This window comes from Hyaena hyaena, unplaced genomic scaffold, assembly GCF_003009895.1.
Source record: "Hyaena hyaena isolate Hyena2069 unplaced genomic scaffold, ASM300989v1 scaffold_137, whole genome shotgun sequence".
NCBI classification, from domain to species: domain Eukaryota; kingdom Metazoa; phylum Chordata; class Mammalia; order Carnivora; family Hyaenidae; genus Hyaena; species Hyaena hyaena.
This window is the reverse complement of record NW_024080769.1, coordinates 888610-903713: the sequence shown is the minus strand read 5'-3', so window position 1 is coordinate 903713 and position 15104 is coordinate 888610. Positions and strand designations below refer to the sequence as shown.

Here is a 15104-nt window from a genome sequence, read left to right as displayed (position 1 = left end):
ATGAACTCTTGGTCTTTGTACTCAGAGTCCCCTTTACTATTTCTTGCAGGGCTGGTTTAGTGGTCATGAACTCCTTTAGTTTTTGTTTGGGAAACTCTGTATCTCCCCTTTTATTCTGAATGATAGCCTTGCAGGATAGAGTATTCTTGGCTGCAGATTTTTTCTATTTAGCACATTGAGTATAGCATGCCACTGCCTTCTGGCTTGCCAGGTTTCTATGGAGCAGTCTATTGCTAACCTGATGGGTCTTTTGTAAGTTAAGGACTTCTTTTGTCTTGCTGCTTTTAAGATTTTTTCTTTCACTGTATTTTGCAAATTTGATTACAATATATCTTTTTTTTTTAATGTTTTATTTATTTCTAGAAGAGAGAGAGAGAGAGACAGCGTGAGCATGGGAGGTTCAGAGAGAGAGAGAGTCACAGACTGAAATAGGCTCCAGGCTCTGAGCTGGCGGTCAGCACAGAGCCCGACACGGGGCTCGAACCCACGAACCGCGAGATCATGACTTAAGCGAAAGTCGGATGCTTAACCGACTAAGCCACCCAGGTGCCCCTGATTACAATATATCTTCATGTTGGCCTGCTTTTGTTGATTTTGATAGGAGTTTCTGTGCCTCCTGCATCTTGATGTCTGTTTCTTTTCCCAGCTTAGGGAATTTTTCTGCTATTATTTCTTGAAATAAAATTTCTGCTTTCTTTTCCCTCTCTTCTGGGACTCCTTTGATACAAATATTTTTATATTTGATGGGATCACTGAATTCCCTAAGTCTGTTCTTGTGTTGCATAATTATTCTTTCTTTTGTTCAGCTTCATTATTGTTGGTTATTTTATCTTCTAGGTCACTAGTTTATTCCTCTGCTTCTTCCAGCTTGCTGTTTAATGCATCAAGCCTGTTTCCAATCTTGTTTATTTCATTCTTCATCTCTGGCTAATTCTTTTTTTTTAAACTCTTTTATCTCTGTTGTAAGGGTCTCACTGATGTCCTCTATTCTTTACTCAAGCCCAGTGAGTATCCTTATGATTATTGCTTTGAATTCTCCATCAGGTATGTTACTTATATCTGTTTTGCTTAGATCTCTTGTTATGGCCTTATCTTGTTTTCATTTGGGATAAATTCCTCTGTCTAGGCATTTTATCTGAGTATCTGTCTTCTTTTCTGTGTTAGAAAAGCCAGTTATGTCTCCTTCTCCTGAAAATAATGGCCTTATGAAGAAGAGGTCATGTAGTGCTCAGGGCCTGGCACTTCAGGGAGTGGCTCTGGTGTGTGCTACACATGCTTTAACTGTTGTGTTTTAGCTGCTCTGTCCTTCAGGCCACTTGTCTGTAGAGCCTCTCATTGCTTCCTGGGGGCATTGTTTGGTCCCTGGCCTAAATGTTGTAAGTTTTAACTAGATGTGTTCTGGTGTGTTTGTGCATTAAGACCTGACACTAACTCTGTCAGAACCAAGGTCTTGTAGAACTCTCTGGTCAGGAGACATGGTGTGGGCAGGAGTTTGTGCTGTTCTTCTGAGAGAGGGGCCCACATGCTGGGGCTGAGGCAAGCCTGACTGAGAAAGGCAGTCCCCCCAGAGCACAGAGGTGTGGGGCTTGGTGTAAGCAAGTCAGGCAGCCAATGTTGGCACTGAGCTGCTTCCCTCAGATGGCCTTGTGTTTATGCTGAGGGGTGTTGGAGGGAAATGTCTTCAGCCAGCTTCTTTGTTCCTGGACAGGAGTCTCCATGAATGTTGCCTCTCTGGGAAACACTCCTAGAATAGGGGATAATCTCACCACTGTGTGCCCCCGTGTTCTTCTGATCACTGTTTCCACACTGATTGGCCCTAGGGTTGTTTGCCTGCCTCCTCTCTAGGAGCAGGGCTGTGCCCTTGGGACTCCATCCCAGCTTAGCCTGCTGACCTTTAAAACTCCAGGCCTCAAACCCTGCTGGTTGCAAGAACTCAGAAAATTCAGTCCCTCTCGTTTTCCAAGCTAGTGGCTTTGGGGAAACATTTTCCTTGTGTGTTCCTGGGCTTCTCTCTCTCTCTCTCTCCCTCTCTCTCTGTCTCTGTGTCTCACTCTTCCTTATGATCACAGCTCCCTTCTCTCTACAGCACCCATGATCTTTTTCTCCCCTAAACCATGTCTGCACTTCCTACTCTCTTCAGTGTGTCCTCTTCTCTCTTTACTTGTGGGGTTTGTCCTGTCAGTCTTCAGGCTGATTTCGGGGGGATTTAGGATGATTTGATAGTTACCTAGTTGTGTTCCTGAGACAAGACAAGCCTAGGATCCTCCTGCTTCACCACCGTTTCGGGTTCTTTCTGTGAGCTTTCAGAATTTTTAGCATAATTATCCAAAACATCACTTTTAGAAATAAAATTCTTAGGGCCAGAAGGACCTAGAGTTCATACCAAAGCAATAGGAAATCTTTTTCTAGCACTTTACCATGACAGAGTATTTTTATATATAATGCAGATGACAAGTTGGGAGTTGTTATTTTCATTTTACAAATCAAGAAATGGAAATCTTGGAAAAAGTAAGAACTCACCATTACTCACATTGAAATTGCAGAGGTTGAAATAGAATCTAAGGTATTTACTTTTATTTCTGTTTCACTAATAAAAAGCAAATGATGCAAACCTTGCTGTCACTATGCATTCAGGATATGTACGTTGATAAGAGGGATTTCTCACAGAATGAAAGAAACTGTAAATGTTTTAAATATTTTTCTATTAAATTTTAATGCCCAGTGAATAATCTTGAGCTCTTCTGATGTGTACTATGAGTATTGCAGACAGTATGTTTCTTTTAAGTTTACTTGATTTGTCTCTGCTCTTAAAGTGTATAGACTATAATGTTTTAACTTGGTGACTATTGTAACTAAGAGAAGTGTATAGCTATTTTCTGGTTTTGAACTGTTTGTTAAATGTCTGTTAACAGGTAAGAAAATTACATCTACATTTCATTAAGGTGATAATTGTGTTCAAATATTTTTCACTTTTCTTTATTACATTTTAGGCCAGCATGGGCAGTGGGAGTGTATCTTTCTGTGGTATGTCTATGGACTGGAACGATGTCCTTGCAGATTATGAAGGTATTGTGTGTGTGTGTGTGTGCGCGCGTGCGTGTGCACGTTGTGTGCATTGTGTGCAACCAGAGGGGTTTAAAATAGATTATCTTATTACATGGAGTTTATATGTGTAAAATAACTAATTTACAGTGGGAATGCAGATGCGTTTTAAAAATCTGTTCTCGGGGCGCCTGGGTGGCTTAGTCGGTTAAGCGTCCGACTTTCGCTTAGGTCATGATCTCGCGGTTCGTGGGTTCGAGCCCCACGTCGGTCTCTGTGCTGACTGCCAGCTCGGAGCCTGGAGCCTGTTTCAGTCTGTGACTCCCTCTCTCTCTCACCCTCCCCTGCTTACGCTGTCTCTCTCTCTCTCTCTCTCTCTCTCTCTCCCTCCTAGAAATAAATAAAACATTTAAAAAAAATTTAAAAAAAAAATCTGTTCTCAAATGTTGGTATTATAGAGGTATGTGGTTAAACAGTAATGGTGGTTTTCTTTTTTTCTGGGCAGCTCGTGAAACTTGGCGCCAAAATACATCCTGGGGGGATATTGTAGAGGAGGAACCTGCTAGACCTCCAGGCCATGGAATTCACATGCATGAAAAACTTTCCTCACCATCTCGCAAAAGGTCTGGCCTTTGAAAATTAATTTGAAATGTTTCACAAGAGGAAAACTGACTACTCTTTAGTAAAATTGCTTTACAACGTTTTAAGGCATATTCTTCAGGGTAGTTACAGATCCATTGAAAAGTGACAATGTTTTCCTGAAATGTTAGGCCAAAATTAGTTTCGTATACTTTTTGTATTTATTAGAATGATAAAGACTAAAGAAATAATTTTTGGCTTTATCATGTAAACATTTGTGTCTTCTATCTATTCATTTGTTTGTGTTAATAGAACGATTGCAGAATCTAAGAAAAAACATGAAGAAAAACAAATGAAAGCACAGCAGCTAAGGGAAAAGTTACGTGAAGAGAAAACATTAAAGCTTCAGAAATTATTAGAAAGGGTGAGTTTTTAATATTTAGAAAATTCTGATAGCCTTAAATTGACGGGCTCATTTTTAACTTGACTATTATTTGGGCCTGGGAGAAGCTAGCAGAACTATAAAAATTAAATTTCTTAGGAAACAAAAGCATTTCTACCTATTGAATTACAGAAGGTTACCTACAAAATAAAAAAATTGATATTTCTAAATCAGCTAGTAAATCGATGTTTGCAGAGTTGGCATGGATTATTGAAGCTGCATTTTGTCTTTTGTTATTTTCTGGGGAGTTTGGTGGACAGTGTAGGATGAGTTGCTAGGAAAGTTTTGAGCTTCAGATGATCAGGTTTGAATGAGTGGGGGCACTAACTGAATTTATAGAAGAGATTTTTAGAATATTTAGAGCAGTGCAGCCTCTGGTTGGTGTGATATAGTGGAAAGAACATGGGGTCTGGAGATGGCCAGCAGGGGTCAAATCCTGGTTGTACCACATAGTAAAATATGCACTGGGGAAGTTACTTGACAATATTACATTTCAGTTTCTTTCTTTTCTTTCTTTCTTTCTTTCTTTCTTTCTTTCTTTCTTTCTTTCTTTCTTTCTTTTCATTCTTTTTCAAATTAAAAAATATTTGTTTATTAATTTATTTTTAGAGGGAGAGAGAGAGAGCGCCTGTGTGCGCATAAGCCAGTGAGGGACAGAGAGAGAGAGACAAATCCACAGTAGGCTCTGTAACCTTTACTGTGGGGCCCAGTGTGGGGCTCGGATTCATGAACTATGAGATCGTGACCTGAGCCGAAACCAAGAGTTGGACGTTTAACCAACTGAACCACCCAGGCGCCCCTCAGTTTCTTTACTTTTAAAATGACAATTTTAATTATTAACATGATGTGATGGTTAAATGTGACAGTATATATAACAGGGCATAGTGCTAGGATGGCTGATGCTCAGTGTATGGTCATTCTTACTGTTATGTCAGCGTGGCAAATATAGATGAGTATTGTATTAGTTATGTGTGCTGTATAACAAAAGACCTTAAAACTTAGCTGCTTAAAACAACTAATGTTTATTAACTCACAGTATCTGTGGGCAAGGGAACCAGGAGTGGCTTGCCTAATGATTTTTATTCAGACCTCTCATGAATTTACAGTCATGCTGTCATTTGGAGCTACAGGATCTACTTCTGGACTCACTCATGTGGTTTAGGCAGGCCTCAGGTCCTCTTTAGCAGTTGGCCTTAGACTTCATTTATTTGCCATGTGGGCCTTTCCACAGCCCAGGTGTTCTTATGACATGGCTCCTGGCTTCCCCACAGAAAGTAATCCAGGAGAAAGGGAGGAAAGGAGAAGGGGACGAAGACAGAGATGGATAGAAGGAAAGAACAAATGAGCTTCCAAAATCTAAGCTGCCCTGCCTTTTATCACCTAATCTTGGAATTGATAGACCATCACTTTTGCTGTATTCTGTTGGTTGCAATCCTGATACAGTGTGGGAGGGGATTCTACAAGGGTCTGAGTACCAGGTAGCTGGGATCATTGCGAACCATCTTGGAGTCTGTGTACTTCAAATACCTAAAACAACATGACAAAAGATATGTGACTGTTACAGTATATGTGAACTCCTTTGTTACCTTCTAGTACTAGAAAAGTGTACTAATATGCATAGGTTAAAATATTATTTGCATTGGGGTGCCTGGCTGTCTCAGTCCATGGAGCATATTAATGACTCTTGAGCTCAGGGTTGTGAGTTCAAGCCCAATGTTATATGTAGAGATTCCTCAAAAATAAAATCTTGGGGCACCAAGGTGGTTCAGTTAGTTAAATGTCTGACTTTGGCTCAGGTCATGATCTCACAGTTTGTGGGTTGGAGCCCTGCCATTGGGCTCCTTGCTGACAGCTCAGAGTCTGGAGCCTGCTTTCGATTCTGGGTCTTCCTCTCTCTACCCCCCCACTTATATTCTGTCTCTTTCTCTCTCTCTAAAAATAACAAACATTTAAAAGTAAAATAGAATCTTAAAAAATATATTATTTGCGTTACTTATAATGTGTAATTTAAATTTGGGAGAGATAGTTAGAACAAATAATCCCAATATTTTAAAAAAATGAGCTGTAGTATAAGATTCTCTTTAGTATAGTTGAAAAGTTGACTGGGAAAAGAGGGAAATCTGTGATTTTTTTTCTTTACCTGATGCTGTATTTTATTTTTATTTTATTTTATGTGAGAGCATGAGTGGGGGAGAGGAGTAGTAGAAAGAGACAGAGAATCTTTTTCTTTAAATGTTTGTTTATTTATTTGTTTTGAGAGAGAAAGTGAGCATGAGTGCGGAAGGGTCAAAGAGAGAGGTGGTGGGGGTGTGTGGAGAATCCCAAACAAGCTTGCCACTGTCAGCGCAGAGCCCAATGCAGGCCCCCAGGAACCCCGAGAGAGAGAGAGAGAGAGAGAGAGAGAGAGAGAAAATCTTAAGCAGGCTCCATGCTCAGCACAGAACCTGACACAGAGCTTGATCCCATGATCCTGGGATCATAACCTGAGGCGAAATCAAGAGTCGGATGTTCAACCAACTGAGCCAGCCTCTTTACCTGAATCTTAAAAATTTGTCATTATTTTTATTTTAATCATTCAGAATCAATAAATCAAAGTGAAAACTCTATGTTGTAGGATTCTGTAAGAGTTAATATGTTATTTAATTTCAGCTTTAGAGAAATGCTTTAACACAACAACTTTACCTCTCACTATGTTATTAAGACAGGTAAAATTATATATTTTAATTTCTTATATATGAGGTAATCTCTAAGTATTCCTGCAAACAGAATAATAAATTCTTGAAATTGTACAAGACGTTAGAGGCTCTCTGGTTTAATTTTTCCATTAATTTGATTAATTTTAATGATAAATTCCACCTTCCATTTGTATAATAGGTTATTATTTCAACACTGTTTTACATATGTGGTCTTTTTAAATACTGTTTTTTTTTTTAATGTTTTATTTATTTGAGAGAGAGACAGCATAAGCAGGGGAGGGTCAGAGAGAGAGGGAGATACAGAATCTGAAGCAGGCTCCAGGCTCTGAGCTAGCTGTCAGCACAGAGCCCGATGCGGGGCTTGAACCCACGAACTGTGAGATCATGACCTGAGCCAAAGTCGGACGTTTAACCAACTGAGCCACCCAGGTGCCCCACATATGTGGTCTGTTGTAATCACCAGAATTCTTTGTAGATCACAGAGTTAGACCTACTGATTCCCATTTTACAGGTGTGAAAACTGAGGTGAAGTGCTATTTCCAGAGTCACATTACCAATAATTTGCTAAGCAAAGGCTTTAAATATCTGTGGTCTAGCTCTTAATCCAGTACTGTTTCTGCATTATACTTTTTTAGGTTGTTAAACACATATTTATGTAACTAAAATTCAACTTCAGTTGAATGCTAGTTTTATTCCCACTCATTTGAGCCATCATTTGATTTTAGCTAGCAGGTGACCAAAGTATATTATGAACTCAAGCAGTCTGGCTTCCTAATCTGTGTTCTCAATCATTAGTCATGCTCTTTTAGGCCTTTCTAGGTTCTAGACTTTATAATTCCTAAGCTGTTTATCTGTTTACTGTTCTTTTAAATTACTATATATGCTGAAATTAATGACATGATAACTGTATATAGGAGAAAGATGTCCGGAAGTGGAAGGAAGAATTATTAGATCAACGACGCAGGATGATGGAAGAGAAATTACTTCATGCTGAATTTAAACGAGAGGTGCAGTTACAAGCAATTGTTAAAAAAGCACAAGAGGAAGAAGCTAAGGTATATCTTAGGTGCTTTGAACATTGAATTAGTTACCCAAGTACTTTTTTCAGTTGTTAATTAATATTTATGAAGTGTTTATTCTGTGCCAGTATAACAGGCTCACTAAAACTTATTAGGTGCAATATCATATACTTACAGTAACCCTTTGAGTGTATATTATGTTTTTACAGCTTTTTTGAGGTGCAATTGACAGACAATAAATAGTACATATGTAAAGCTTCAATTTGATGAGTTTTGACATGTATATATTCCCGAAACCATCAAGACAGTGAAGATAATAAACAGTTCCATCACCCTCAGAAGTTTGTTCATGCTTCTTTGTATTCATTCCTTCCTCCAACTCTGTTACTATGCAATTGCTGATCTGTTTTTTGTCACTATAGATGTTAGCATTTTCTAGAATTTTCTATGAATGGAATCATACAGTATATATTCTTTTCCTCTGGCATCTTTCACTCAACATAGTTATTTTGAATGTCATCCATACAGTTGTGTATATCAGTTCCTTTTCATTGCTGAGAAGTATATCATTGTATAGAAATACCATAATTTGTTAATCCAGTCACCTGTTGATGGATATTTGTTTACTTTCTAATTTTTGGCCATTATAGATCTAGGTGCTGTGAATCATCATGTATAAGTCTTTGTGCAGATGTGTGCTTTCATTTTCTTGGGTAAATACCTAAGAATGAATTAGCAGAGCCTCGTGATAGGTTCATGTTGAACTTTTAAAAAAAGAGTTTTCCAAAGTGATTATTATGTAAGTTTCCCCTACTATCTAAAAGTAAATTGTTCCTATGAAAGCTCTTGTAAACTGAAATGCTGTAAAGATCCAATTACCACTAATTTATATGGAAAAATTTTTGAGTATTCCTAGACCCCAGAAATAACCTCTTTTAGTCTTTTCTGATATGTTAGAACCCATCTTACTAATGGATGCACAAAATAAATTGAGATAAAGCACAGATGTTTACAGACACAGTTCGAAACTATGGTGGCCTAAAGCTGAGATGCTGAGTGTAGCTCCTGCAGAAGAAGTGTGCAGTCCACTTGCACTATTTGGGGTGTGCTAGCTCTGTAATGGCTCACCCTAAAACACTGAATACAGTTTTTGCATTTTGCCTTTTTTTCATAAAGCAGAAATTCTTTTTGGATTTCTTTTGGTTACAGAAAAGATGTAGGTCTCTTGTAAAAGCAAAGTGGTGTAATGAGAACTTTTGAAAAGCTACTATTCTTGTAGTGGTAGACATTCTTACCAGCAGTGGAAGAGGGTTCTAACTAACCATATTCTCATCAACATTTGACATGATTACACACTGTGATTTTAGCCGCTCCATTTTACTATATGTGTACAGTATCTCATTTGGTTTTAATTTTAGTTTTTGAACACCTTTTTATGTGCTTAACTTTATACCTTTAGCTCTTGTTTGGTGAAATGTTTGTTCTAACATTTGTACACTTATTAAAGTTAGATTGGTTTTTTCTTGAGTTTTTTCAGCTTTACTGAGATATAACTGACAAATAGTAAGGTATATAAAGTATACAACATGATTTGACATCCATATACGTTGTGAAAGGATTCCCCTCATCAAGTAAAATAATGCATCCGTCACCTCACATATTTATCTTTTGTGTGTGTGTGTGAGAGAGAGAACACTTAAGTTCTATTCTCTTAGCATATTTCAATTATACAATATAGTGTTACCAACTGTAGTCACTGTGTTATGCATTAGATCCTCAGGGCTTATTCCTCTTATAACTGAAAGTTTATATCTTTTTACTAACCTCTCCCTATTTATTTCTCCACCCTCAGCCCCTGGCAGCCACTTTTCTACTTTCTATTTCTATGAGTTCAACTTTTTTTCTTAAGATTCCATATATAAGTGATACCATGAAGCATTTGTCTTTCCTTGTCATTTTCATTTAACTTAGCATATTGCTCTCTAGTTTTATCCACATTGTCATAAATGAAAAGATTTCTTAGAGGACTTTTTGTATTTTAGATACTAAGATCTATGTTTTGCAAATACTTTTTCACAGTCCTTGGATTGCTTTTTCCTTTTCTTAAGAGTGTCTTTTGGAGTTTTAAAAATTGATCAAGCCCAATGTATTGACTTTTTTCTTCTATACTATGTGTTTTTTGTGTCCTCTTTAAAAAATCTTGGTCAGAATTTAAGATCACTAAGATTTTCTCTTAATTTTTTTGTAGGAGTTTTAAATTTTACAATGTGGTCTGTGTCCTCTTTTGAATTAAATTTTGTGTATGGTCTTAAGTAGGGTTTTTTTCATAGGGATAGCTAATGTTCAAGTACCAATTTTTGAAAAGATTGTCCCTTTTAATTTGAATGGCCCTAGTACTCTTGTTGAAAAGCTGTTTACCATATATGTATGGTTTGTTTCTCTCTATTTTGTTTCATTTGTCTCTATGCCTGGTTTTACACCAATACCATTTTATCTTGATTGTTGTTATAAAATTCTGTTACATTTATACATTTGTCTTTTTAGTGCTTTGAAGATTTTAGTATGCGAAAGTCTTTCAACTCATTTAAATTTATTCCTGAGTATGTACTCTTACAGACATCATTGTAAATTGGAATTTTCTTTTCCTTTTTTTAATATCATTGTCTCATTTTTATTTATTTATTTAAATCCAAGTTAACATATAGTGTAGTGTTGGTTTCAGGAGTAGAATTTAGTGATTTATCACTTACATGTAACACCCATTGCTCCTTTGAACAAGTGCCCTCTTGAATGCCCATCACCCAGTTCATCAGAGATCTTCCTCTGTAGTTCTTTTGTTTTTTTTTTGTATTGTCTGGTGTTGGTTTTGGTAACAGAGTAATTCTGGCCTCATAAAATGAATTTGGAAGCTTTTTTTACTTTTCTTTTTTTGAATAGTTTGAGAAGTATAGGTTTTAATTCTTATTTAAATGTTAAAATTTCATTGCCTATAATCTGCCAGATCGAATTTTCTATTTCTTTCTGATTCAGTTTGTAAGTTACAGGTTTCTAAGATTTTATCCATTTCTTCTAGGTTGTCCAGTGTGGTCACACATAAATTTTCATAATATTTTCTTATAATCTTTTGTAATCTTTTGTAACCAATACTTTTGTATTGGTTATTTCTCTTCTTTCATTTCTGATTTTGAGTCTTTTTTTTTTCCTTTTTCCCCAATGCGTCGGGCTAAAGGTTTATCAATTTTGATGATGTTTTCAAACATTGAACTACTGGTTTCATTAATCTGTTCTGTGTTTTGTTTGTTTTTTTTTTTTTTAGTTTTTATTTAATTTATTTCTGCTGTAATCTTTATTATTTCATTCCTTCTACTGGCTTTGGATTTTGTTTGTTGTTTTTCACCTAGCGTGTGGAAGGTTAGGTTGTTTATTTGAGGTTTTTCTTACTTATTGAGGTAGGCCTGTATTTCTATAGGAACAGCTTAGAATAGCTTTTGCTGTATCCCAATGATTTTGGACTATTTTACCTTCATTTATCTCCATGTGTGTTTTGATTTCCTAGTTGACCCATTCATTGTTTTGTAGTATGTTACTTAATTTCCATAGTATTTGTGTTTTTTCCAGATTTTTTTCTTGTGGTTGATTTCTAATTTCGTAGTATTTTGGTCAGAAGAGATGCGTGGCGTGACTTCAGTCTTTCTGAGATTTGTTTTGTGGGCACAATCGATCTTTGGATTCAGTTGTCTGTTGCTTGATGTTTGCTTTCAGTGGAACTCATCAGCTCACCACCTCTATCTCCCAAACCATCTGCTTCCTGAAATACATAATTTCAGATAATGATTATCCCTAATTTCCCGTTCACTTAGACTTGGAAAAGTTTTGATCATTTACTTTGATTCACTTATGCTACTGTTGTTGTTTTAAAAGATAAGCTAGTCTTTTTGACTTCTTCCCCCTTGAGCCATGTATATATTCAACTGCAGCTTTTATAGTTCTGTAGTCTCTCGTATATTTTCCTTTTTATGACAACTGCCACCAGTTGTTGTTTTAATTTCCCTCCTAAGTATTTGTAGTTGGTATGTTTGCCTTTTGTCCCTACTCTCTTTAATATTTCAGCAGGGTATTATTGTATTACCTCTTAGCTCAAAAACTTTCAGAGACTTTCCCTTTTCTCCAAGTGTTAGTATAAATACAGTACCCTAGATTTCTTTAATATTATTTTATATTAAGAGTAGTAGCCACATCATTATTATGATAAAATAATTCATTCTCATTTTAAATTATTGAAGCAATATATCAAAGGCAACTCAAAATTCCACTGTCAGAAATAGCCACTGTGTATCTTCCTAATGGTAAATACTGTCCCAGACATTTCTCAAGAATAATGTTCAGATTGCATGAATAGGTAACTTTAAACAATGGAATTATACTATAAATGATATTATGAAATAGAAGTATTAAACTCTTTTATTTCCATTTTTTTTAATAGTTTATTGTCAAGTTGGTTTCCATATAATGCCCAGTGCTCATCCCCACAAGTGCCCTCCTCCATGCCCATCACCCCTCTTCTCCTCTCCCCGACCCCTGTCAGCCCTCAGTTTGTTCTCAGCATTCAAGAGTCTCTCATGGTTTGCCTCCCTCCCTCTCCCCAACTATTTTTCCCCTTCTCCTCCCCCAGGGTCCTCCATTAAGTTCCCCCTAGTCCACCTATATGTGCAAACATAAGGTATCTGTCCTTCTCTGCCTGATATACTTCGCTCAGCAGAACACCCTCAGGTTCCATCTGTGTTGCTACAAATGGTCAGATTTCAGTTCTTTCTCATTGCCATGTAGTATTCCATGTAAACCACATCTTCTTGATCTATTCGTCGGTTGATGGACGTTTAGGCTCTTTCCATGTTTTGGCTATTGTTGAGAGTGCTGCTATGAACATTGGGGTACATGTGCCCCCATGCATCAGCACTCCTGTATCCCATAGGTAATTTTATTTCCATTTTAAGAGGTAGAAGTAAAATAGCAATACAATTGAGGGAATTACTGATTTGTAATAAATGTTTCTCACAAGAGACATTTTAAAATATTCTTCTAAGGTTATGAAAATTATGAAAAAATTAAGAGTTTGGAATGATTATATTTACTACATCCTATTTCAGTTTATGACAGTTTTGAGGACATTAGCACTCCTGTTTCTTTCCATTGTCCCTAATCTCCTCCCAACAATTTTTCATAGTTTTATTATTTTTACTTTAAGATAGATAACATTTATACATTGCTCTGAAATTATAAATGCCTTAGTGTAGTTTACCTTCAGTATATAAATGGATGAGGTTTTTGTTTTGTCTTTAGTTGGCTGGATTTTATTAACAGGTGATTTTTTCAGGAAGAGCTTATAAATGCTCTATTCCTTGAGTTCTTCCATAGCTAAGGCTGTCACATTTCTTTTTCTTTTTTTTTTTTTTAATATTTTTAAAGTTGGGGCACTTGGTTGGCTTGGTCAGTTAAGCATCCAACTTCAGCTCAGGTCATGGTCTTGTGGCTTGTGGGTTTGAGCCCCATGTTGGACTTTGTGTTGACAGCTCCTAGCCTGGAGCCTGTTTCAGATTCTATCTCCTTCTCTCTCTGCCCACCCTGCATTCTCTCTCTCTCTCTCTCTCTCTCTCTCTCAAAAACAAATAAATGTTAAAAAAAATTTAATATTTTTAAAGTTTATTTATTTTTGAGAGAGAGAGGGCACACATGTTTGAGTGGGGGAGGGGCAAAGAGGAAGGGGGAGAGAGAATCCCAAGCAGGCTTCATGCTGTTAGCATAGAACCCAGTGCAGAGCTGGATCTCAGGAACCATGATATCAATGACCTGAGCTAAAATGGAGTAGGACTGGGGTGCCTGGGTGGCTTAGTCGGTTAAGCGTCCGACTTTCGCTTAGGTCATGATCTCGCGGTTCGTGGGTTCGAGCCCCGCGTCGGGCTCTGTGCTGACTGCCAGCTCAGAGCCTGGAGCCTGTTTCAGTCTGTGACTCCCTCTCTCTCTGACCCTCCCCTGCTCACGCTGTCTCTCTCTCTCTCTCCTAGAAATAAATAAAGCATTAAAAAAAAAAATGGAGTAGGACTTCTAACCAACTGAACCACCCAGTTGCCTCAGGCTGTATGGCATTTCTATCTGAATACATTTTAGCTAGAGATCAGATGCATCATTCACAATGGTTTTCCTTCAAAATTTTATAGGCTTTATTTTCTTTTAGCATTAACTACTTCTGGGAAGAAGCCTGAAGCCAGACTGATTTTTTCCCTCTCTTCTTATAGGTGATTTGCGTTTAGTGCTTAGAAGCTTAAAAGAGCTATTCTTTTTCCTTAGTGTTTTGTAATTTTAATAATTCTTGGTACTTAATTGGTACAGTAATTTTTTATAATTCTTGGTACTGATTTTCTGAAAATTTTTTATGAAATAATGTGGGTTCTTTCAGTTCTCAATTTGCTTTTTATTTTTCATGGAAAATTTTTTGTATTATATGTTGCAACATTTTCTTTTGTTGTTCTTAACTATAAATGTTATTCATCCTTATATTAGGCTATCTTCATTTGTTCTTTATATTCAAAGTTTGTTACTTATACATAAATTTTCATTTTTAAGTTCTGACTTACCTTACCAAAAGACTTGCCTTTATTAACGATTTTTTTTTTGCCATCTTTATCTGTTCTGTGCTTTTTCTAATGCAATTAATTCTATGATAGTGTTACTTTTGTCTTAGGTTTGTTTAGCTTTCTAATCTTTTATTATGTTGTTTTATCATTTTTTGCCACTTTTAAATTCAGGTTTTTATTAAGTTCTTTATTACAAAGTTTGCCTAGTATTTTCTGATGTTTCTTGGTTTTGTTTTCTTCCAGTTTGGGTTTTTTACTTTCCAGTTAACTTCTTATCTTTTTATTTATTTATAGCCTTACTGAGATATCATTGACACATCAAAATTATATATGTTAAGATTTACAACTCGATGTTTTAATATACATATACATTGTGGAATGATCACAATCCAGCTAATTAACATATCTCTCACCCCTCCTTAGTTGTCATTTGTGTGTTTGCATATGTGCTGAAAAGATTTTAGATCTCTCGGCAGATTTCAAGACTACAGTATTGTTAAGTGTCCTGATCATGCTGCACATCTCTAAACCTTATTCATCATTGAAACTTTGTACCCTTTGGCCAACATCACAGATTGAAATTTTTTATCTTATTTTTGCACATTTTTCTCATTTTATTTTACTTGTTATTTTGTCTAGAGCATTAAGTCCCCTTTCCTTTTTCTTTCATCTTGATTATGCTTAACATGTGAGC

The 15104-nt window shown here is 36.6% G+C and overlaps 1 protein-coding gene across 3 annotated transcripts in view; it reads left to right on the top strand.

Moving 5' to 3' along the window:
• Positions 1-15104, top strand: part of SCAPER (S-phase cyclin A associated protein in the ER) — a 514984-nt gene that overhangs the window by 144553 nt on the left and 355327 nt on the right. For all 3 annotated transcript variants that reach the window (XM_039238174.1, XM_039238172.1, XM_039238173.1), the window contains 4 exons: positions 2991-3066; positions 3548-3665; positions 3934-4045; positions 7674-7814. In XM_039238174.1, coding sequence (XP_039094105.1) covers positions 2991-3066; positions 3548-3665; positions 3934-4045; positions 7674-7814 — 447 coding nt within the window. The remainder of the gene's footprint in view (positions 1-2990; positions 3067-3547; positions 3666-3933; positions 4046-7673; positions 7815-15104) is intronic.